The sequence below is a fragment of the Phascolarctos cinereus genome, unplaced genomic scaffold (assembly GCF_003287225.1).
Source record: "Phascolarctos cinereus isolate Bilbo 61053 unplaced genomic scaffold, phaCin_HiC Scaffold_4;HRSCAF=312, whole genome shotgun sequence".
Lineage (NCBI taxonomy): Eukaryota > Metazoa > Chordata > Mammalia > Diprotodontia > Phascolarctidae > Phascolarctos > Phascolarctos cinereus.
The window spans coordinates 284,218,296-284,242,909 of record NW_027555847.1 but is presented as its reverse complement, the minus strand read 5'-3'; the positions used below and the strand labels follow the sequence as shown (position 1 = coordinate 284,242,909).

The 24,614-nt window shown below is 34.0% G+C and overlaps 1 protein-coding gene across 1 annotated transcript in view; it reads left to right on the top strand.

Annotated features, from left to right (window-relative positions):
• The window catches only part of KCNN2 (potassium calcium-activated channel subfamily N member 2), a 190,947-nt gene that overhangs the window by 145,756 nt on the left and 20,577 nt on the right, over window positions 1-24,614 (top strand). The window contains exon 6 of the mRNA XM_021009472.2: window positions 23,108-23,218. Coding sequence (XP_020865131.1) covers window positions 23,108-23,218 — 111 coding nt within the window. The remainder of the gene's footprint in view (window positions 1-23,107; window positions 23,219-24,614) is intronic.

Here is a 24,614-nt window from a genome sequence, read left to right as displayed (position 1 = left end):
GAGTGTTGTTCATCATACTAAATTTGGTGACCTGTAACAGATTTCCCACCACCTATAATATTAATGATTTAATTATAGGAATATTCGCTATACTATTTTAGGAAGAAGTTTGTATTTCTTTAGTTATTTTAATTCAAGAATGAATGATTTGTACCCTGTACAAAGAGGGTACAACTTAAAAATTAAGTTATTTGAATTCAGAGATGATTTTTTTTGACTCCTTTCTCACCTAACAGCTTTCCTTGTTTCATGGTAAATGTTTGTGAATTGAAAATTGATTTGATTTTGAAACTGCTAATTTGATTATTTGTAGGCATGTTGGTGGTTGAATTATCACTTATGTTTCTTTGCAGTAAATGAAATCCTTTTGTTGGTGGAGGTTATTTTTTTTTAATTAAGAAAGTAACACAAATAATTCAATAATGTAAGGATCTATGACTGTATTTGTATAGGTGTATTCCCTTTACCAACACAAACCACCTTTGAAAATATACTGCTGATCTTTTAGCATTGTTGTGGCCAAAACTTAGCTATTTTGGTCGTCAGAAAATAGAATTGTCATCCCTTGTTGTGGCCGTACCTGAAACCTTTCTGATGTGGTAGGACCTGCCAAAGACCGGGCTCTTTTTGAGAACTCAAGATCACCTCTATACAAGGATGAGCATTGTAATAGGAATTTAGTAAGGAAAATAAATAAATATTTGAGAGCTAATGAAATTTGGGTGCTAAGCTAGTTTTATAATGTTAAAGGCAAACCAAATGGAAAACATGGTTTTTAAATGGAAATAGATCAGACAGGATACTTTTGACTGAAATCTATCTGACAACAATCGAACTTTGTCAGAGAAATTAACAGATTAAAAATTGGAAGAGACCTAGATAGCTAGCAAGTCAAACCCACACATGAAAATACCAAAGGAAACTATCATATGCACCTCAAATGTTTTGTCTAGTATGACCTCCACCATTTCCTTCAATACAGTTTCATATTGCTTTGACTCAAGGGCCTTCACCATCTTGGTTTCCTTCTTCAGAACGATTTCCAGCTTAGCAATGCACTTTCTAAACTGTGGTGCCCAGAACATAATACTCTAGATGCAGTTTGACCAGGGCAGAGTACAAAGGGATGATACATACATTCATACATACATACATATATGTACATGTACATATGTGTGCATGGGGGGGAGGTTCTTATTTCACATTCTTGACTCCCAGATCTTTTCCAGACAAACTGCCCCCTAACCATCTCTCTTCCATATGTAGTTGATGTTTTAAACTCAAATATAAATTTTTTCATTTATTACTATTGAATTTAATCTTGTTAAATTCACCCTAATGTCAACATCTTTGTGGATCCTGACTTTGTAATCTACTATGCTTCCCAGCTTTGTGTTATCTGTAAATTTTATAGTCATGCTATCTATTCTTTTATACAAGATTTTGATAAAAATGGAAAAAAGGACAGAGTAAGGATAAATCCTTAAGGTACTCCATTAGAGACTGCCTGCCAAGTTGACAGGGCAAATAGGTAGTGCAGTGGATAGAGTGTCAGGAAGACCTGAGTTCAAATCTGGCCTCAGAATCTTACTAGCTACATGACCCTGGGCAAGTCACTTAACCCTGTTTGCTTCAGTTTTCTCATCTATTAAATAAACGGAAAGAGGAGATGGCAAACTACTCCAGTATTTTCACCAAGAAAACCCCACATGGAGTCACAAAGAGTCAGACATGACTGAAGCAACTGAACAATAATAACCAAGTTAAAATTGAATCATCATTGTCAACTCTTTGAGGAGTCTATAAGTTCTGTATAATTGTGCTATCATCTAGACCACATTTCTATCTTTTCTATAAGCATATCATGAAATACTTGATCAAATGCTTTGCTGAAATCTAGGAAAACTTTATCTATAGCATCCCCCTGAGCTAACAGTTTAGTAACCTTGTCATAAAAGGAAATAAGGTTAGTCTTACATGACCTATTTTTTGTGATAAAGCAATAATCATTTTGTAATCATCTCTTCCTTTTCTAAATGTTCATTATCTCTTTTATAATCACTTCTAGAATTTTCCAAGGAATCAAGAGACACTTAACCTTCTCCAATAAATCCATGTGTCTCCTGTTCTCCATTATCTTTCAAATATTACTGACAGGTGCTCCACAATCACATCCTAATCTGTCAGTTTTTCCAGTACTGATTTAGTTCACATTGCTCAAATGATTTTAATTCATCAAGAGCAACTAAGTGCTTTTTAAAAATTATCTTTTACTTATCTTGGGTTACAGCTCCTTATTGGCTATTTGGCTATTTTTTTTTGTCCCTTCCCAAGCAAAGGTCATTCTCCTTGACTGGAGAGGGAGGGAGGAGAGGGAGAGAACGAAGCAAAGAAGAGACTTTACTATTTTTGTTGTCCGCTTTCCTCACCATCTTTAACTCATGCTGAACTTTAGCACTCCTGACACTATTATGAGGGCTCCAGAAAATGCTTCTATAACCCAAGTCCTCTATCACTGCTATCTTATAATCTGTGCTAGGCTGGTTATTCATTTCATAAACTCCATATTTATTTCCTATTTTTGTCTGTAGTACATTCCAATAACAAAATTGCTTGTTCTTCTATTGATCTTAGCCCAAATGCTCTCTTAAACAGAAAAAAAATTCTTTTATTTTCTACTGTGTTGGGTACCCTTTCTCAAAGGAAAAACATTAACTTTCCATAGAGTTTTAGCAAATGGATTTCCTGATCCGCTTAGAGATTTGAGTCTTTGATCATTACACATTGAGGTTATGTTAGCCTTTCACTGTGATTTTTGGAAATTTCATGGTAGACCAATATAGTCATGTTATACAAAGTACTTCTTTGTTTCTGCTTTGAATATTTTATATAGAGTATATAAGACATTGTGGCAAAATGACCACCCTCTTGGGTGATTAGTAGGCCTCACAATTTTCATGCTGGAATAAAGGAAAAGTTTTCTAGACTAGAGAAAGGAACTAGAGTTTAATTTAACAGCCCATACAAGGGTCTCTAAATATAACATACTCTTTTTGCTTGCATTTGTCTGTTCAATTTGATTTGAGCTGCTTTTTAAGAGGAGAAAAAAATTCTAAAAAATATGTCAAACAAAATCCAAGTCAAAATGCTTCATGCTTCAGGCCCATGGAAATGCCATGCCTTTTCTCTGGTGTCCACATGTGTAGACAGGCACAGTAGTCTTTTCACAGCTAATCTAAATTAACCATAGTCTTGTTCTAACAGTGTAAATGTAGTGTGAAAAGAGTAGTCAGAATATGTTTTCTCATTTTGGTTAAAAAAGTCTTTCCCAAGTGGCTAACATCACACAGCAATTTATTTTCATTGAGTAGCCTATGGCAATCTAAACTGTATCTATGCTGACTAAAGAAACAGAAAACCTTAGACCTCATAAATTTTTATTGTAAAACCTTGTACATTTTTTCTAAGCTACATCACAGATTAAATTACACTGGAGTAGACAACAGCATTATAACATTATTGAATTACAACCATTGTCATATTGACAAGAATTTATTTTCATCCAAGAAGAAAACTTTCTGGGTTAACCACATGTTGAACATATCTTTTTTAGGAATATGAAAAATAGTGAAACATGCTAATTTTTTGAAATTTTATTAAAGATACATTGAATAGTATTCCAGAAAAAAGTGAAAAGCTTGGAGTTGTCATAGTTTTCTTTATTTGCGCTGTTGGCTATTGGTCTCGTACTCTGGCCCCAAAGCCAGAGTTTCTTAGCAATGGCTTGGGTAAAAGTGAAGAAAAAAGGAAGGAAGGAAGGAAGGAAGGAAGGAAGGAAGGAAGGAAGGAAGGAAGGAAGGAAGGAAGGAAGGAAGGAAGGAAGGAAGGAAGGAAGGAAGGAAGGAAGAGAAAAAAAGAGAAAGAAAATAATAGAAAACAACATGGGTATCAAATTAACTCCAAATCATGTTATGCAGTGGGTGCTTCAACACACTTCAAAATCATTTCAACAATGGGCTGCAAGGTGGCACAGTGGATAGAGCACTAGCCCTGGAGTCATGAGGACCTGAGTTCAAAGCTGACCTCAGACATATAATACTCACTAGCTGTATGACTCTGGGCAAGTCACTTAACCCCAATTGCCTCACCAAAAAAAAAATCATTTCAAGAAGTTTTGTCAAGATGAAGAAACATGACTAAGAAAGAACAGAACCAATGAATACACAATAACTGACTCCAAATGATACTTTTTGCCAATATTTTCTACTTTTATAAATGGGATTTTAATATCCTTCCAAAAGTATCTTAGTCCTGATTATCTACCAAGGGAAAGCAGGTATTCAACTCATTCTGCCACAACTATTACCCTCAGACCTCTCAGATTTAAATTATTTTTAAAATTTTCTACCAAACATCAATAAACTTGAACATATCTATACATAAAGAACAGACAAGAATTATGTATAAAACCACAAAACTCTTTTACGTATAGCTTGATGTTTTTAAGTATATAAGATACTAGGCAGGTTAGTTCCAAAATTTATCTGGTTTGTATGTGTCTCCCTCTAAATTTCCTTCTGTGCACTGAAAAAAAAAAGTTTCATTGACACTCTTTTCTTTTTTTACCTTTTTTTGGGGGGGGTAGAGACAGTACATCATTATCATTATCACTGTCATACTCTTACAACATCCCCCCTTAGTCATCAATTCTATTGCAAGAACAAAAAAGTTCTGCTGTGAATATTTAGCATATATGGGTCCTTCCCCTCTTTCTTTGATCACTTTGTGGTATAGGCTGACTAGTGGTATTTTAGTATAAAAGTGAATGTGACTTTGGGGATATAGTTCTAAAGTGCTTTCCAGAATTCTTGGACCAGTTCACAATTCCAATTAGCACATTAATTCATGTGTCTTCCCACAGTTCCTCCAATTGTCATTTTCTTTTTTCTTCTCATTTTTTTCCTAATCTGATAGATATCATGTGGAACCTCAGAGCTGTTTTATTTTGCATTCTCTTTTAATTATTTGGAGCATTTTTTCATATTTTCGATAGTTTGGATTTTTTTTTCTCCCGGAAACTGCTTCTTCATATCCTTTAAGGAAGTGATCCTGTTCTTATACATTTGAATAAGTTGCCTATAGATCACTCCATTTCCAACCTGGGCTAGTTTGTCATTTCCTAGCTAACTTGGTGGTCCCCTGATCATTCACACACCTGATCTGCAAAGCCCACTGCAACTCAGGATTCCTGAAGTCAAGAGAGCCACTAGCCTCAATCTTCCCTGTAGCTGGGACTACAGTGTATGTCACCATATGTGGCCTAATTTATTTATGATATAGCTTTTTATATCTAAATCAAATATCTATTTAGATCTTATTATAGAATATGGTGTGAGTGGTGATTTAAATCAAATTTCTGCCAGACTTCTTTCTACTTCACCTAAAAATTTTATCAAGTAGTAGGTCCTTACTCCAACAATTGGGCCTTCATGTTTATCAAATGCTATGCTGCTATGTTCATTTGTTTCTAGATCTCACACGCCAGTATCATCCATGATTAACTTTTCTATTTTTTTTAAACTCGTATATAATATCTTTGAGAGTATTGATAGGTTCCCTTTCTTGCTAGTTTTTTTTTTAACTCTCATTATTTCCCTTGAGATTCTTGACCATTTGTTGCTCCAGATGAGTCAGACTCAGAGTCAATGAACATCTGCTAAGCACCTCCCATGAAAGGCCCAGTGCTATGGACAAGGCATACAAAAAAAGAGATAAGATAGTCCCTGTTGTCAAGGAGAACACAATCTAATTAAGAGAGACAACACATTGAAAGAAGCAGAAAATCATGGGTAGGGGGAGGTGATGAAGTCCTGAGAAGAAGTCTCCAATGTCCACTTTCCAACCTCACCAGAGTAAGAAAGAGACACCAGGGGTAAGGGATGCTGAGAAGGAGTGAGTTTCATAGTTGATTTCATCTTACAGAATGAAGAGTTCCTGGAGATCATTAAGTTCAAGAAAGCAGCCTAGGGGGAAATGGTGAATCTTATTAGTTTTCTCCTACCTCTACAAAGAAATCTTTTAGTGTTGATTGATATGGCACTGATTAGGTAGATTAATCCATGAATATTGACATATATTAACATGGTCCAACCATAAGCAAATAATATCTCTCTAATTGTTTGTCTTTATTTCTGTAATATTTTGTTCATATGTCATACCATTCCTGTATGCATCTTGGTCAGTGGACCCAAGATATTTTAAATATCTTGTACTTACCTTGAATATAATTTTTCTATCTCTTCTTATTGGAGTTTATAAATAATATAAAGAAAGGATGATAATTTATGTGAGCTTATTTTATATGATTATACTTTGCTGAAGTTATTTGTTTCAATTTTTTTCAAATTTACTAAGTAGACCATCATATCATCTGTAAAGTAAAAATTTTCTTTGCTCTTTGCTTATCTTGTGGATTTCTTAAATTCCTGTTTTATTGCTGAAGCTAACATAATATTATACTAGTTATAAAAAAATAATAGTGGTGATAATGAATATCATAGCTTTACTACTTTTTTTTATTAGGGTGGCTTGCATGTTTCTCCATTACCTATAATGCTAGCTTTTGGTTTTAGATATACACTACTTACCAGCCATATTATCAAAAGCCCAGTTTGTTCCTACGCTTTGTAATGTTTTTTAAAAAAATAAATGTGTAAATAAATTTTGTAAAAAAAAAAGCCTTTTCTACCTCTATTGATGTAATCATGATTGTATTGCTTTTGTTATTAGTATTGTTATTCATACTTTTATAGTTTTCCTAACCAACCTTGCATTGCTAATATAAATACAACTTTGTCATAGTGTATAATTTTTTTCAAAATGCTTCAGTAACCTCATTGATAATATTTTGTTCAATATTATCATGTTTCCAATTGTTAAAGGCATCAGCCTATAGTTTTTCTTCTCTGCTTTGTCTCTCCCTCTTTTAAGTAACATGACCACATAAAAAGAATTTGATAGAATCCCTACTTTGTTTATTTTTTTCCAAACAAATATGTAATATTGGAATTAATTTTGAGTGTTTAATGTAATTTACTTTTAAATTAATCTAGTCCTGGGTTGGTTTGTTGCTTTGTCTTTTTGGGAGTTCATTTTTCTCCTGTTCATTTTCTTTATTTAAATTCTTGACTTCTTCAAGGAAGTGAATAGAATCTTGGAAAAGTTAGATATGATAGATCTCTGGACAAAACTGAATGGGAATAGAAAGAAGTACACCTTTTTCTATGCTGTATATGGCTCCTTCACAGAAACTGACCATGTATTAGGGCATAAAAATCTCACAAACAAATGCAGAAAAGCAGAAATATTAAATGCACCCTTTCTAGACCATAATACAATAAGAATTACATTTAATGAAAGGATATAGATGCATAGAAGATAAAAAGCTAATTGGAAAGTAAACACTCTAAGCCTAATGAATGAGTTAGTGAAAGAACAAATTATAAAAATAATTTGTGATTTCATTAAATAGAATGACAATGAGAAAACATTCCAAAATTTGTAGAATGCAGCCAAAGCAATTCTTGGGGGAAAGTTTATATCTCTAATTGTGTACATTGATGAGAGAGAGAGAGAGAGAGAGAGAGAGAGAGAGAAGAGAGAGAGAGAGAGAGAGAGAGAGAGAGAGAGAGAACAAGCACACAGATCAATGCATTGGGCATGCAGTTAGGGAAAAAAAAATTCCCAATTAAATACCAAAATGGAAATCCTGAAAATCAAAGGAGAGATTAGTGAAATTTAAAGTTTAAAAAAACTTTGAACTAATAAGTAAAACTAGGAGATGTTTTTATGAAAAACCCAATAAAGCAGATAAATCATTGGTTAATTTGATTGAAAAAAAGAAGAAAACCAAATGACCAGTTTCAAAAATGTAAAGGTTGAATTCATCGCCAATAAAGATGAAATTAAAGCAATTATTAGGAGTTATTTGCCAGATTATATGCCAGTAAAACTGGCAATCTTGGTGAAATGGATGAATATTTACAAAAACATGAGTTGCCCAGATTAACAGAAGAAATAGAATACTTAAATAGCCCTGTCTTAGAAAAAGAAAACATTAAGCCATAAATGAACTCCCTAAAAAAATCCCCAGGATGAAATGGATTTGCAAGTGAAATTTATAAAACATTTAAGGAACAATTAATTTGAGTACTATATAATCTCTTTGAAAAAAATAGGTAAAGAAGGAGTTCTACTAAATTCCTGCTAACTATGGTTTTGATAACTAAACCAGGGAGAGTAAAAACAGAGAAAGAAAAATATAGACCAATTTCCCTAGCAAACATTTTTGCAAAAATTTTAAATAATATATTAGCAAAGAGATTACAGCAAAATATCACAAAAATCATACACTGTGACCAGGTGGGATTTGTACCAAGAATTCAGGGCTGGTTGAATATTGAGAAAACTATTGGCATAATTGACCATATCAATAACAAAACCAACAGAAATCATGATTATCTGAATAGATGCAGAAAAAGCCTTTGACAAAATTCTATACCTATTTCTATGAAAAACACTAGAAAGCATAGGAATCAATGTAGCCATCCTTAAAATGTTAAATAGTATCTATTTAAACCACGAGCAAGTATTATCTGTAATGGGGATAAGTCAGAAGCCTTCCCAATAAGAGTAGGAAGAGTTAAGCAAGGATGTCCATTATCACCACTATTATTCAATATTGTACTAGAAATGTTAGCAATAAGACAAGAAGGAGAAATTGAAGGAATAAAAATAGGCAATGAGGAAACAAAATATCACTCTTTGTAGAGGATACAATGATATACTTAGAGAATCCTAGAGAAAATTAACAACTTCGGCAAAGTTGTAGAATATAAAATAAACCTACCTAAATCATCAGCATTTCTATATACTACCAAAAAACCCAGAGGAAGAAATAGAAAGACAAATTCCATTTAAAATAACTGCACACAATATAAAATACTTGGGAGTCTATCTGCCAAGATAAACCCAGGGATTTATGGAGATGATTATAAAACACTTTTCACACAAATAAAGACAGATTTAAACAATTAGAGAAATCAAGGGTAGGCTGAGCCAATATAATAGAATGACAATTCTACCTAATTTGATTTAGTTATCCAGTGCTATGCCAATCAGACTAACAAAAAAATAATTTTATAGAGCTAGAAAAAATAGTAACAAAATTCATCTGGAAGAGTAAAAGCTCAAGAATATCAAGGGACTTGGTGAAAAAAAAAATGTAAAGGAAAGTGGCCTAGTAGTACCAGGTCTACTGTATTACAAAATGGTAATAATCATCAGAAACATCTGGTACTGGATAAGAAATAGAATGGCTAATCAGTAGAATTAATTAAATATGTAACACGTAGTGGTACATGACCATAATCATCTAGTGTTTGATAAACATAAAAGATCCAAGCTTTTGGGACAACAATTGTTGGGAAAACTAGAAAGCTGTTTGGCAGAAACTATGTCAAGTCAAAATAGGTACATAATTTAGACATGAAGGGTGATATCATAAGCAAAATAGGGAAAATGGAAAGATGTATCTGTCAGGTCTATGGATAAAGGAAGAGTTTATGATTAAACAAGAAATAGAGAGGCTTATGGGAAGTAAAGTAGGTCATTTTGATCACATGAAATTAAAAGGCTTTTGTACAAACAAAACTAATGCAGCCAAAATTAGAAGGAAAACAGGAAAGTGAGGGTGGGGGAGATTTACAGCAAGGCTCTCTGATAAAGGTCTCATTTCTCAAATATATAGTGAACTGAGCCAGAGTTATAAAAATAAGAGCCATTCCCCAATTGATAAATGGTCAAAGGATATGAGCAGACAGTCTTTGGAAGAATAAATCAAAGCTATTAATAGTCACATGAAAAATGTTCTAAATCACTACTGATTAGAGAAATGCAAATTAAAACAACTCTGAGATACCACCTCATACCCATCAGATTGACTAACACAATAGAAAAGGAAACTGACAAATGCTGGAGGGGATTTGGAAAAATTAGTGACAGTAATGCAATGTTGGTGGAGTTGTGAACTAGTCCAACCATTCCGGAGAACAATTTGGAATTATATCCAAATGGGTATAAAACTGTGCATACCCAACAGTACCACTACTAGGTCTGTATTTTAAAGAGATGAAAGAAAAGTGAGAAATATCTATTTGTTAAAAAAAAAATTAGCTCATTTTGTGGTAGAAATCATGGGGATTCACATCAATTGGGGAATGGCTGAACAAATATGATTGTGATGGAATATTATTGGGCTATAACAAATGATAAACAGAATCATTTCAGAAAAAACTGGGAAGACATATGAACTGATACAAACTGAAGTGAGCAGAACTAGGAGAACATTTTTCTCAGTAACAGCAATGTTGTAAGGATGATCAATTGTGAAAGACTTGGCTACTCTGATCAAGACAATGATCCAAGACAATTTCAAAGGACCTCCAGAGAGAGAGCTGATGAACTCTGAATGCAAATTGAAGCATACTTTTTTTATCTTTATTTTTATTATTTTACTTTCTGTTTTCTTTTCAACATGGTTAATATGGAAACACATTTTTCATGACTTCACATATACAATTGACATCAAATTACTTGTCTTCTAATGGAGAGAATAGGGGAGGGAGGCAGAGAGGGAGAAAATGTGCAACTCGAAAAATTTTTAAATGATTGTTGAATTATATATATATATATATATATATATGCATATATAATTGAGAAATGTTTAATGAAGTAAAATAACTTTTAAAAATTCTTGATTTCTTTTGTTAACTTTTTTTGTAAGTATTTTCCAATTTCATGTGTTATCTATTATCTGTTTATGTTGGTATGTAATTGGGCAAAAATATTTCCTAATAATTTCCCTTGCTTTTTCATTTATTGTGAATTCTCTTTTCTCATTTCTGATTTGGTAATTTGATTTTCTTTCTTCTGTTTCAAAATCTTACTAGCTAATATTGTATTATTTTCTTAATTGGTTCTAAAGAAAAAAAGAACTCAAGATCCTAGTTTTATTTAACAGTTCAGTATTGCTTTTGCTTTCAATTTTCTTAATCTCATCTTTGATTTTTGGTATTTCTATTTTTAGTGTTTACGTGCTGGTTTTTATATATTGTATATGCTTTTATATATTCTATATGTATGTTTATATTATATATAATATGTTATATATATGCATATATATTCTCATTTGACTTTTTAAAATCTGGTCTGTCTTTTGTTAATGAACGTACTTAGAGATATAAATTTTCTTCAAAGGGCTACTTTGACTGAATCCCAAAAGTTTTGATTGTTCATTTCATTGATAAAAAATTATCCATTGCTTACACAATTTGTTCTATGACCCATCATTTTGTTAGGATTAAATTATTTCATTCCCATCAAAATTTGAATCCTTTCTTGAAATGCCCTTTTTAAAAAAATAATAATTTTTATTGTGCCATCGTCAGTAAAAGATGTATTCTATGCCTACTTTTCAAATTCTATTTATGATATTTTGGTGTTTAAGAGCATAGTCAGATCTTATGAAAGTGCCATAAACAACATTTCTAGTATTTTATTCAAGTTTTTTAACTTCTTTGTTATTTATTATCTTTTATTATTTCCCTCAGTTATATTATTTTTATTCTTTATTCTTATCTCTAATTCATTTTTCTTTTAAGTAATTAGATGCTCTGCCATTCAGCTTACTTATATAGTAAGTACTGATATTTTTATTATCAAATATTATGCCTTTAAATATAGTTTGCGTGGTTATGTCTTTATACTATAGCTATTTTTATTGTTCCGTTGTCTGAGATTATGATTGCTATCCCTCCTAAAACAACAATAATAACTAGCATTAATATATAATGTTTGCAAAGTGCTTTACAAATATTATCTCATGTTTTCCTCCCAACAACCTTGAATGGTATTGCCTCTTTCCTTAGTGAGCAATTTGATGCCTTACAGGAGTAGGAAAAGAACTTTGATTTATTAAAATAGCTAAAATCCATGTATAAAGAAACAATTTTCAAAGAGTTACATGAGCAATTTGGGACAGAAAATGAATTGTGGCAAAAATTTGAAGTCTTAAATCAACTTCTAAAGGATTAGGACAAAGTCTTGTGTGTATATGAAATCTAATGGTTTTAAAAGGCAGAGATCTTTCATTTATTAATAAAATCTTACAAAATTTGATTGTGAAAAAGCACAGTCTTCAAAGACATACTGTAAGAGCAGCGCTTTGAGAAGTAATAAATAATAATGCAGGACATTGCGGTCCCTTATCTCATTTACATGCAACTGTTTTAAGAAGGTAAAATTCACGAAATGAAAAAACATAAAAATATTTAGAGACTAAGGGATAGTTTTTAAAAAGACCATTGTCACTGAGGATCTTCGGAGAGTCTTACCTCATAAGCAAAAGGTGAGTCACTGAAGAAGCTCTGGTATAAGCTATTGAAAGCACAGTGAAAGAGTTGAAGAAGTCTCACAGGAGTGGTCCAGAATGGGCAGGAGATGGAAGGCTCAGCAGGGACCAGGAAAGACAAGCTAGATCTATTGGAGCTGCCTGAGAAGTGGCAGCAGAAGTTGTCAGCTGACCAGAAGCTTCAGTTCCAAGATCCTGAGTGGAGCACAATGAATGGGAGCTTAATTACTTGCCCTTCTGCCCTACCTACATAGTTTGAGAGAAGGGAAACCTTTCAGAAATGCCTTGTGTTCTTTGCTAACCTCTCTTGTTTAAGGAGGAAAAGCAGAGAAGGGAATGGCATATTTTGTAGTTCCTTTCATGAATAAAAAGAAATGTTGAGATCTAAATGGACTTCAGTAATTTGATGACTGAAGAACTGACTGGAATTTTCTATATTGCACAGAAAAATGAACAATTTTGTTGTGAGCTTTTACTCTAAGATTGGATTATGCTGGTGAAGATCTGGCTGTGCTTATTTGCATTTCCCAGGGGAGCCAGCCTGATGGACTTTGTAATTCTCTGACTCCTCTCTGTTTGTCATTTAATACTGTAACATTGTTTAATGTCCTTTTAAAGGTGATTGTGAATTTAAGTGTTTTCTACACTTTAGTGGTTAAAAAAGAGAAGAAAGGGGTATTTGGTTAGCTAAAAAAACAAAAACAAAAAACAAAAAAAAACCAGTGAGGATTAGAATAAAACCAGCAGCAGAAAGCAGTTTCGTGTGGAATGTTAACGAATTGACCGATGACATCAAAGTCTGAAGTCCGGGATTATAAATTAAATCAAGCATATGGGGTTTCCTCACTCATGTTTCCCTTCTAAGTTTGTGTGCCCACTCTGTCCCACAGATAGTGAGTACATTTGTGGGCCAGTGTGAACCAAGTTAGTATGTAGATTTTGTTGTGTTTATTATTCCTACATTTGCTTTAATATACAAATATCTGTGATGTTGTCATTATTTCCTTTGCCTTATTTCTAAGTAAGTGGTTATATTTATGATCCAAAACTGGCATCATTGTGAATGGCATGTTTATGTAACGGAAACACACATCAGGGGTCTTGAGAGCTAAATTGGTGATTTGGGGAAGTACATTTCTCCTCCGCCAACAAGGTTATGGGGATTTTTCTCTGGGAACCTAAATCTTCCTCTGTAAAGGCTGACTAAAGTGAGAGGGAGAGACTACAGCAAAAAATAGGTGTTCATACACTCTGTTTGAGAGTCACCACTGTGTGAGTGAACACCCCATGTATGTGTTGCATTTAAAAGTCCCCTGTTCAATTAAAAGTGCATTTTTACCTGAAAATTATACTGAGTTTTTATGGTCACTCCATTATAATAATTTATATTTTGAATTTTGGAATATTTCATTTCAAGATTTTTTTTTCTCCTTTCCTATAGTTGTTACTAAGTTTTGTGTGATAGTGACTGTGGTACTTTAATTCTGACTGCTTGCAACATTTTGTAGCCTTTATTGTACATGAACTGAACATGTATCTATTCGTTAGGTGTCTAAGCCAACATAAAGTCTGATCTTACAAAAAGACTTGTTTTATGAGATCTCTGTGTGCTACCTTAGAGTTAGGATGTGGTGCTGTTGTTAGGGGAAGTGAGCTCCAAGAGTAGCTTTCTTTTCATTTCTTGTTAATCTCCTCTGTCAATTGAATGCCACAGATTCCCTTTAAAATTTATTATGCTTTAAAGAAAGGAAATTTAATTTAAAATATTAGCATTAGTTGTACAAAATGTTTGAATAAAACTCTAGTTTTATGTCTTTTTATATATTTAGCCTGTCACAACAGTGCTCAAGATTGTATTGATATTTTTCTGGATTATAGAACCCTTAAACACAGAGATCACACTGACCCACTACCTTGTAACCACTTTTCTCTTCTTTTGCTTAATACAGTGAAACAAAGTCCTTCCATAAGGATGCTAATTCATCATCATCACATAAGTGTCTTCATAAATAAAGGACTGGAAAAAAGATGTGTTAAAATGAAACACTGAGGCTCACTACCCCCAGTGAACTCTTTAAAATAAGAAACAAACACAAACAAAAAAAACTAATCATGGCATCCTATCACTGTGATATTTTGTACATTCACATATACAAAGAATACATGATAGTTGACTGAAGACCCCAGAGAAATTCTAACCACTATGTACTGTCTGTATTGCCTATTTACCTCTAGGCAAAATGGAATCTTTTAATTTATTGTCTATTGTTATTTCTTCTTGGTTTTTTTTTTTTGGCATGTCTGACTCTAACGGATTTTGTCCATGGAATTTTCTTATCAAAGATAGTGGAATGATTTGCCATTTCTGTCTCCAGTGTGTCCCCATTTTTTCAGATGAGGAATTGAGGCAAATAGAGGTTAAGTGACTTGCCCAGGGTCATACAGCTAGTTCAGTGTATGAGGCAGGATTTGAACTCAGATCTTCCTGACCCCAGGCCCAATGTTCTATCCACTGCTCCACCTAGCTGCTCCCTATTGTTACTAAGTTGGTTCAAGGATGTAACTTCAACATATACTATTCTTAACAGATATAATTTCATAATACTCACAAGTGACAGGCAAATAATCTCAGATGTAATTATGTAAAAGTAATTCTTTATTCTGTTATCCACTTTAAAACAAATACACTCCCATTAAATATTTTATTTTCAAACATTTTGCTACATTCTTTTAAAAATTCAATTCATAACCTAACAGCATCCAGATTAAAAGAGAAGTTTTTTTTCTAATAGTATTTCTGATAAAATCATTTCCCAAATTTCACAATATAAAAAAATTTCATGTATTTAAAATCTGAAACAGAACTTATTCCTAATCAGATAATATCAATTCAGTCAAATGCATTATCAAATTATCTTCCATAGAAAATCATTCATTTTATCATTTTGGGCATTCTAAACTGATTTCATTCAAGACCAACATTTATATAGTGCTTAACAGCATTTATACACTGCTTATTATGTGCCATACACTCTAAGTACTTCACAATTATTTGATGTTCACAACAACCTTGGAAGGTGGGTCCTATGATTTATTCCCCTTACAGATTAAGAAGCTAAGGTATACAGAGATGAAGTAATTTGCCTAAGGTCACACAGCTAATATATTTCTGAAACTAGATTTTAACTCAGGTTTTCCTGATCCATGCATTTTCCAGGCTATTTCATTAATGCCAAATAGCAAATATAATTTTCATAAAGTTCTGGCTTATCACAATTACCCTAATAAGAGAACATATCTCACTGTAAATGAGACCACATTATGATTCTAATTTCAGGTCAAATTTTGACTAAATCAAATTTGGATTTATAATCGCTAATGGTAACATTCTAAATCTCAGTTTTTCCAAGAGCACTCTGTTTGCATTTAGCTCAAGTTCAAAAGTTCATCTTGGTATTTATGATGTGGTGGCTGTGATTCAAGGTATCTAAAAGCTCTGGATTTTGGCTATGGCATTCCTAGGAGTTCTGAATCTGAGATGTCTTTCACGAGGTGATTAGTGTATTCTTTCTATTTTTACTTTGTCTTATGATTCTAATAGATCTGGGTAGTTTTTATTTGTGATTTTTTAAAATGTATTGCTCAAGTTTTTTGTCTGGTTATGACTTTCAAGGAGTGCAATTATTTTGAAATTCACTTTTTTTTCTTTTCAAGGTCATTTGTTTCTGATAGTATATACCATGTATTTCTTCCATTTTTCTTCTTTAATTTTGTTCTAATATTTCTTTTTGCCTTCTGAAGTTATTGAGTTCTGTTTGTTCCATTTTAATTTTCAGGGCATCAACTATTTGGGTAAGGTTTTCCCCTTTCTGTTCTTTATTTGCCTTCCAATTTTTTCTCCTCTGGAACTCTGTTTTCATTTTTTTAGTATTCTTGACATTCTTTACTTAGTAAATTAAATACATTTAATTGTCCTTTTTGTTTTACTACAATTGGCCAAACCTGACAACCATCTACTTCGGCAAGCTGTCTTACTACATGCAGGCCTAGTCTCATTAATTCAAGTCCCAAAGCCTAGGTTTGTTTGTTGGGTTTTTTTTTTATTTTCAATTTTTTACCTTTTTTCTGTATTGGAGTATATGTGTCTCTTTCTCATATAAAAATAAAATTTTAGAACTGGAAAGGACCTTAGAGCTCAAGCATCAGAAAATCTAGTTCAAGTCATCATCTTGCAAATAAGGAAACTGGGGTCCTGAAATTTTCTGGATATTATACAAGTTCACATAAGCAAGTTTGTGGGAGGCAGATTAAAACATTCTGCAAAACAGTTTACTGTTGTGTTAATTCTCTCAAATCTCCACTTCATTTTGTCCACACAGACACAGCCTAAACCTACATGTCATATCATCTTATAATATTATGTCATTTTAAAAAACATATCTTGTTTTATTTTATCCAGGAGCACTCCAGTACTCCTTGTTGGTAGGTCATTCCCCACCCTACTCACCACCCTATGGCTTTATTACATTGAGCTACTTTCTTCTGTTGTGTTTACCTCTTGTGCATCTTTTGACCCAAAGTCTTTTGTTATTGTATTTGGTGTCTTCTATTCATATCTGCACTCTCATTTCCTGGTTTGGGACTGTGCGAGAGTCTGGCCTATTCTGTACTTGTTGATGAGGGGCTCCGTTCCTTTTTGGTCCTAATTTTGATTTCTTGCGGGCTACCTCCTCCCCTCATTATCTCAAGCCAAAGTACTGTAGCTTTTAGGACTCTTGAATCCTAGAATGAGAACATTTCGTTTTTAGTCCCCCATAAAGTGTCTCCACTCACTGCTACTGGCGTCTAGCCTCCTGGAAGCATCCATAATCAGAGCACTGTTGACTTTCAGGTCCCCTAGAGCTTCCCTTTCAGAGCTCCACAAGCTTCTGGTTCTCCAGGAACAGAGTGATGTCTCCTTGGGTTACCATTAGAGTAAGGGTACTTAAACTTTTTGCATTCCAGGGTTTGTTGATATTGCATGGCCTGAGTGCATGCACAGTACAAAGTACGCATGCTTTGAATTCAGAACCCAGGCTGCAGTGAAGTTGCCCAAAGCAACTCGGGGCAAGTGCTGCCAGAAACACCTCGAATTCATTAGAATTTGATTTTGAATTAATTTTTGGTTGTTGCCTGTTCAGAAACTTTTTACTGTGGCCAAATTTTTCACCACCCCATATTGGGTGCTGACGAATCTCTTTACCTGTGCTTCTACTGGCTTTCTTTACAGGTTGCCTTTCCCAGCAGTTATAGGCATCTAGTTCTCTCTTTTTTTCCGTCATGGCCAGATGAATGTATTTATTGTTGCTTCTTCTGCATGTCTTGTTCACAATTCCATTTAGTGTCTTTTTTAGATCTTTGCTATATGTATATGTAGGCTTTTCAGAACCTTTTCCTGTCGTCATTTTAATCAGAAGTAGGACACCTGTCATTCTTTCTAAAAGAGCTTCTGAAGAGCATCTGATTTTTATATTCTTTGCTTACTAAAAATAAAATATCACTGATACTTCTCCTTAATACTAGTTGCTGAGATTAGTGGATAATATTCATGTGATCCATACAGATATGATCATTAAACAAATGGAATTAAATCCATGATTATAACTGTGTTTAGGCAATATTAATTTTTTTCCAACACCTAAAGTAGGAGAGTGAACAGAAAAACAGTTCATTGTAAAGAATCCTCAGAATTTTTCAGCCCAGACATTATCTTACTCTAGATACACAATCTACTATATGAAAAGAAGACAACAGGATAGCAGCAAATTACCCTTTTAGTTCTATGCCTACCTTCTCTTTTCTCTCCTGTCCTAATAAGTTTCTTATTCTCTATTTCTTCACTCTAACCATAGTTATGTAATGTTGAAAATTAGTAATGAAAGTCTTTTGCTTTCTAATTTTTATTATTCTGAATTTAATATCATTGTCAACAAATGAAGAAAATAATTTAATACAAATAGAAATTCATAGGTGTCACTTCCATCTTTCCATTTCCTTTTCACTTTAAGATTGGTAGAATAGACATTAGTCATACTTTAATACTTCAAGGATCCATGGTTTCATCAGGTCTTTATGAGTTACTGTTATCATAAAAGTGTGTTACTTTGTAGCCAACCTTGTGCTGATGAATCTCTCCAAACCTAAGTAGGCTAATTCATCAATTTGATATAGGATCTACCATTGTTTGTTCTCTATTAGAATATCTTTGGAGAAATCAGGGTCACCATCACACCAACAAGACATTGGAACAGGACTGTATTGCAGTAAGCCAACCATACCATAGAACATGAATGCCTTTGTTTTTTACTGCAAGCTGTGTTGGATTTGTAAATAATAACAATTTATACAGTTGTAATCTTCAAAACAAGGGATATAAACATGAGTAAAATGATCTCTTGAATGTACCACCAAAAATTATCTCTGTGGTAAATCAAATACCATAGACATCAATTAACTTGGGATATGCCTGTGTAAAGACCCAGCTAAGGTAAACCATAGGAAGGAAAAATCATTTTTAATGTGAAACAGAAGCATTTTGAACACATTACTTAAATTTTGGCTTTAGTTTCCTGAATGAACTGGACTTGATTATCCATAAAGTGTCCACTAGCTTAAATGGTTAATGATCAGGGTTCCTTTCTTATGTTATTGATTAACTTTACAGAATTTTGAATACAAACTATCTTTCAAGCTTTCTGAAATCTCATTTTAAAGAAATAATACTCTTCATGGTCACTGCACAGCCATGTCTGTGTTGCTGAAAGAATAAAACACTGGGGAGACAGTGCTAGGGAAGGTGGGTTCCCTTTTCCAGACCTGCTTCATTCAGGTTAAATGTTGAATTCACATCGGTAGTGTGGTCATTCTGATGGATCATAGCTGAAAGGGAACTTAAATATTAGTCCAGTATTTTCTAAATACAAACTATTTTATAAATAAGAAAACAGAGGCCCAGAGAGAATATGACTTACCTGAAGTCGCACAGGTATTAAAGAGTTGATGCAGGATTTGAATGCAAATTCTCTGATCCTGAATCCTGTATTCTTTTCATTGTTCTGCATGGCCTTTCATGTGTAGAACATGAAACTTTCAATCAAACTAATAAGCCAAACTAACAAGGCCACAGAATTATGCCTAAATTAAAAATTTTCTGAATTCTAAATAAAATAAAAATCAAATTCTCCATGATTTACTATCCTAACTTTTAAAAAAATGTTTATAGAAACAAACTTCTTGGATTAGCAAAGGTAGGAAAGAATGAATGAAAAAATCATTTATAAAGCGTGTGAGGTATTCCAAGCACACCCTAGGTAAAGCAAAGACAGTCCCTACCCTCAAGAAATTTATATTTTAATAGGAGAGATGACACTTATTAGGGAAGAGTAACCAGAATTGGGCACTTTGGTAGGAATTGTATAGGGATTGTGAGATTTTGGAGAAGTAGATTAACATCCAGGAACAGTGACAGAATTGATTTGATCATGGTTCTTGGTTCCAGATCTAAAAGGTATGGTTTGAAAAAATGTACATATATGTCCATAAGCAAGGCAGTTGGCAAGAAAGCTGTGGAGAAGGGGACCAAAGAGAAAGGAGTGAAGCAGAATAGTTGGACTTTCTTAAAATAGTGTTCGAAGCCACCAATCTGAAAATTGAGGTGCCAGAAGGGAATTTTCCTATAGGATTTCAGTAGTATGGGGGTAGGGCAGGGAGGTTAGAGAAGAATTTGTGAAGGAGCTAGCTAGAGAGGAGGGAGGAAAAAATTACTTTATGATTTTGGAATTAAAAAAGGAAATGCAATGTTGCTAAAGGTTAAGATGTTTTTATTTTTTAACTTTGGACTACAGCTGACATTTTTGAAGACGTCTAATTGCAATTAAAATTCATATCATTGGTTATACCATTTGCCTGTTCAGGAATCTTCAGTGATTCCCTCCTGTCTAATAAGAAAAGTTCAAATTCCTTGGGCCGGCAGTCACGTCCTTTCAGGCTGGAACTATCTTCCATGCTCTGTCACCCTCTTCTCTTGCCTTATCTAGTAGTACTCCTACAATGCTCACCATATTCTAACAAAACTGGCCTGTTCTTTGCCTTCATTCCTCTACTAAATATCCTCTCTACTCAACTGGATCTGCTGAATTTCCTACCTATCATTTAAAGCCTAACTCAAATGCCTCTTCTTCAACGAAGCTTTCTTTGATCCTTCCTATGAGCAACAACCTTTTCCCTTTGCCCTCACACAACACCTTATTTTGTATCTCTTTGATGCAGTTTTACACATTATTGCCTATTATGATTATCTGTTTTTGAATCATTTTCCCCATAAGCTTTGTAAGGAAAGGGTCCATTTCATATCCAGAATTTCACCTAGTACTTATCACAGTGTTTTGCATGCAGTGGGCACTTAATAAATGTTTATTTAATGGGAAGAGAAGAAGGGTAGGCAACAAGTCTATTATATGCTAGGGCAGGAGTGGGGAACCTGCAGCCTCAAGGCCACATGTGGCCCTCTAGGTCCTCAAGTACAGCCCTTTGACTGAATCCAAACTTCACAGAACCAGTTTGTTCAGTATTTGTTCTGTAACCAAATGTCTGTGAAGTTTGGATTCAGTCAAAGGGCCACGCCTGAGGACCTCAAGGCCACAGTTTCCCTATCCTCATGCTAGGCACTGTGTTAAGCACTTTACAAATATTATTTCTTTTTATCCTCACTACAACTGTGAGATAGGCACTATTATTATCCTCATTTTACAATTTGAGAAACTGAAGCTGACAGAGGTTAAGTGACTTGTCCAGTGATACACAGCTTAGCAAATGTCTGAAGCTGGATTTTAACTCAGGTCTTCCCAACTCCAAGCCCAATGCTCTAGCCACTGGGCCACCTAGCTGCCTAATTGAACCAATGAGTAACTGGTTGTTTGTTTGTTTGTTTGTTTGTTTGTTTACCAGAAGTATCAGTGGTAAGAAGGACAAAGTTACTCACTGGGGGTGAGGCAGTGTAACATGACTACTAGCCAAGGGACCACAGCAGTAGTGAACAATAGGACATGCTGTCATAAACAGGTTAGCAGTTTGGCATCATCCTCTAGCTAAAGCACAAAATACCTATACTCATGTTCTCCTGGGTAGTCTAGTACAATGGAAAGCATTCTTAGAGGAGAGTAGTGTATAGAATGCTGGCCTGGAGTCGAGAACTGGGTAGAAATCTAACCTTTGATACCCAAAAGTAGTTGTCTGCTTAAGGACAAATCACTCAATTTCTCCGAACCTCAGTTTCCTCATTTGTAAGATGGAATATGATGTCTTCAGGTCCTAACTCATGATGTTATGATTCACTGGGCCATTGTGCTTATAGGTAGAACCCAGGAGCTCTCCTCGTGATCCAGCATATCATTACATTGGAAAGAAGCAATGTATACAGGTCTTGTAACACAGTATCCAGACCATAATCCTTAACATACCTGTTTATGCCCATGAAACCTTACATGAACTGTGTGCCCTCAGATTACCAGGGAGTAGGTTCTTAGGGCCGCTAAATAGAGTGAAACCTGCCTTCTCCTTTCAAATTCAAAAAAAGTGGCTCAAGTCCAGAGCTCATGGGCTTTTTGAGATCTAGGTCAAGCATGAAAATTCCAATACGGACTTGAATTGAACCTTCCCTATAACAAATGTATATACCTTGATGTCACAAAATAAATATGTACCGAGGAGAAAAGTATTATCTAATATTAAAAATATGTGCATTTATAAAAAGTGATATTAATAAAGGTCCCTTATTACTTGTACCCTTCTGCATGTTGCTCTCTAAAGAGCTGTCTTTCCTACCACTTGTCCCAGCTCAGCCAATACTTAAACAATCCTTGTGCCTGACTTCTGAGTGACCCATGACTCAACCAGTTCTGTCTGCCTCCTAACATGCCTCTAAATATATTTAGATTGGACATCATTTTCCAAAGACATAGTACCCCAGTTTTCCAGGAATAAAGTGTTCTTTCCCTCCCAATACCATTGTTTATTGAGCACATACTATATTATGTAAAGCCATTTAATGATGTACCCTTCCTCATTCCATCTAGATGGAACTCACCTTCATTCAAAATAATAAATATTCAGTCTACAGCTGAATCATTACCAGGAAAAATGCCTGTCATTGATCCTTTGATTCATATTTCCACTAAATGGGTTCATGGTAATTTTCCCCTTATTTTTATAATCATTCTGAGAAATAACACTATATATTTATTCTTCTTAACATTTTCTTTAATTTCAATAAGTTGCTTGTGATGCTTGGCAAATATAGCTACCTGCATCTTCTTCTAATGATAGAAATGCAATATTTACAGGTGTCATTTTAAATTCCCTAAAAGTCATTTATAAATAACCACTTCAAATTGATAGTGTGTTATTTACTTACTCAAACTTTACTCTCTCTGTCTTTCACAATACTTGATGACCATATTTAATGCTTGTACCAATATGATGTTTCTATCTACCAAATAATGCACTTGTTACAATGCAGTTTTTCTGCATAGGTAAAGAATCTTAAGCTGCATGTGATACTCCCAATGGTAATTCCTTGGGGTTCTCTCTTGTCATCTGCAGGGTGCTGGTTGCACTGCACTGGTGGTAGCTGTGGTTGCCAGGAAATTAGAACTTACCAAAGCTGAAAAACACGTGCATAATTTCATGATGGATACCCAGCTAACCAAAAGAGTAAGTCTATATTCCATATATCTGAAAAGAGGCTATCTTTTTAAAATGTGCTTTTCATGTTTCATGAATACTGTTACTTTTAGTTTGGAGGTTGCCATTAGCAGATGACATCCTTTGTAATATTCTCTTTGGAGTCAATAATCACATTTTAAAGAAAGAAAACTATTTGGGTTGGAGAAAAAATGAACTCTAAGACTTAGAAATGTGGTATTCCCTAAAGAAATAAACTAAACCAACATTATTGATTGACAAGCATCCCTCATTTCCATTATTCTGCAGGTTTGCCATGTCTAAAGTTTTGGTAAGGAACATAATAGAATTTTCATTCGAGAATTTTTTTCTCTCTCTCCATTATAACCACCAGCACTGGTTACTAGTGACCAACAGCACTTGATACTTTATTAGATTAAATTATTTCTGTTCGCAGTCATTTCAAAATACATTCCGCGGTCAAAGAAGTTGAGGTGTCAAGACTAATTAATTGCAATGGTGAATGGGAACTGATAGTTTTATTTCAAGGCTAAGGGGAAATAAATTAAAACCTCCCACTTAGCACTTGTGCATGTGTATATATGTACATAGACATATCCAAATAAATTCAGTCCTTTACTTTCAGAATGTCACTGCATCATCAAGCAAAGACAAAGCCACACAATGGGTGTGAAAACCTCATTATTGTTATTATTATTATTCCCTTAATGCCTAATACTATATGTCCAATGAGATAAAGAAAATATCATGAACATGTATTCATATTTACAAACTCAGCATAAATTATGCCATAAGAATTATGCCCAAAGTGCTGTGAAGGAATTAAATTAATTTTAAAGCTAAAGTAAAAGAAGAAATGTGCAAATCAAAAATTCTCTAAAAAGTCAATCATGATTTTTAAAATATATCAAGAATCAGAAAACAAACATACATGTGAATTAATGCTGGTCATGGATGTGTCAAGGGTAATTGAGTTCTTAATAAGAACTTTACTTGAGCATACTTAAATTCCCAAATGGAGCTTTGATCTCACTGATTAGGTTGTTTCCTCCAATAATGGAGGATACAGCTCATCCATGTCTGCCTGCCCTTCATGGCTTTTGTCCATTCTATACCATAAGTTCACCACAAGGGGTCCATCCAATGTACTGAATGAAGGCTTTCGTTACTTTTCCCTGACATGGTATAGATGCCAGTGGAGCATTTTGACTGTTTACTAGTCATCTTTATCTTCTCCTCCTATGATACATTTCCTTGATGATATCTTTTATTCCTATTCTTCTTAAAAGTTCCTCATTGATTAGGACTGGTGTAGCCTAAATTTCTATTGCATTATGTGTGGTATTTATTTTCACTTCTCAGAGACTTTTGCATTATATAATGCCCCTGCTATTTAACATATTAT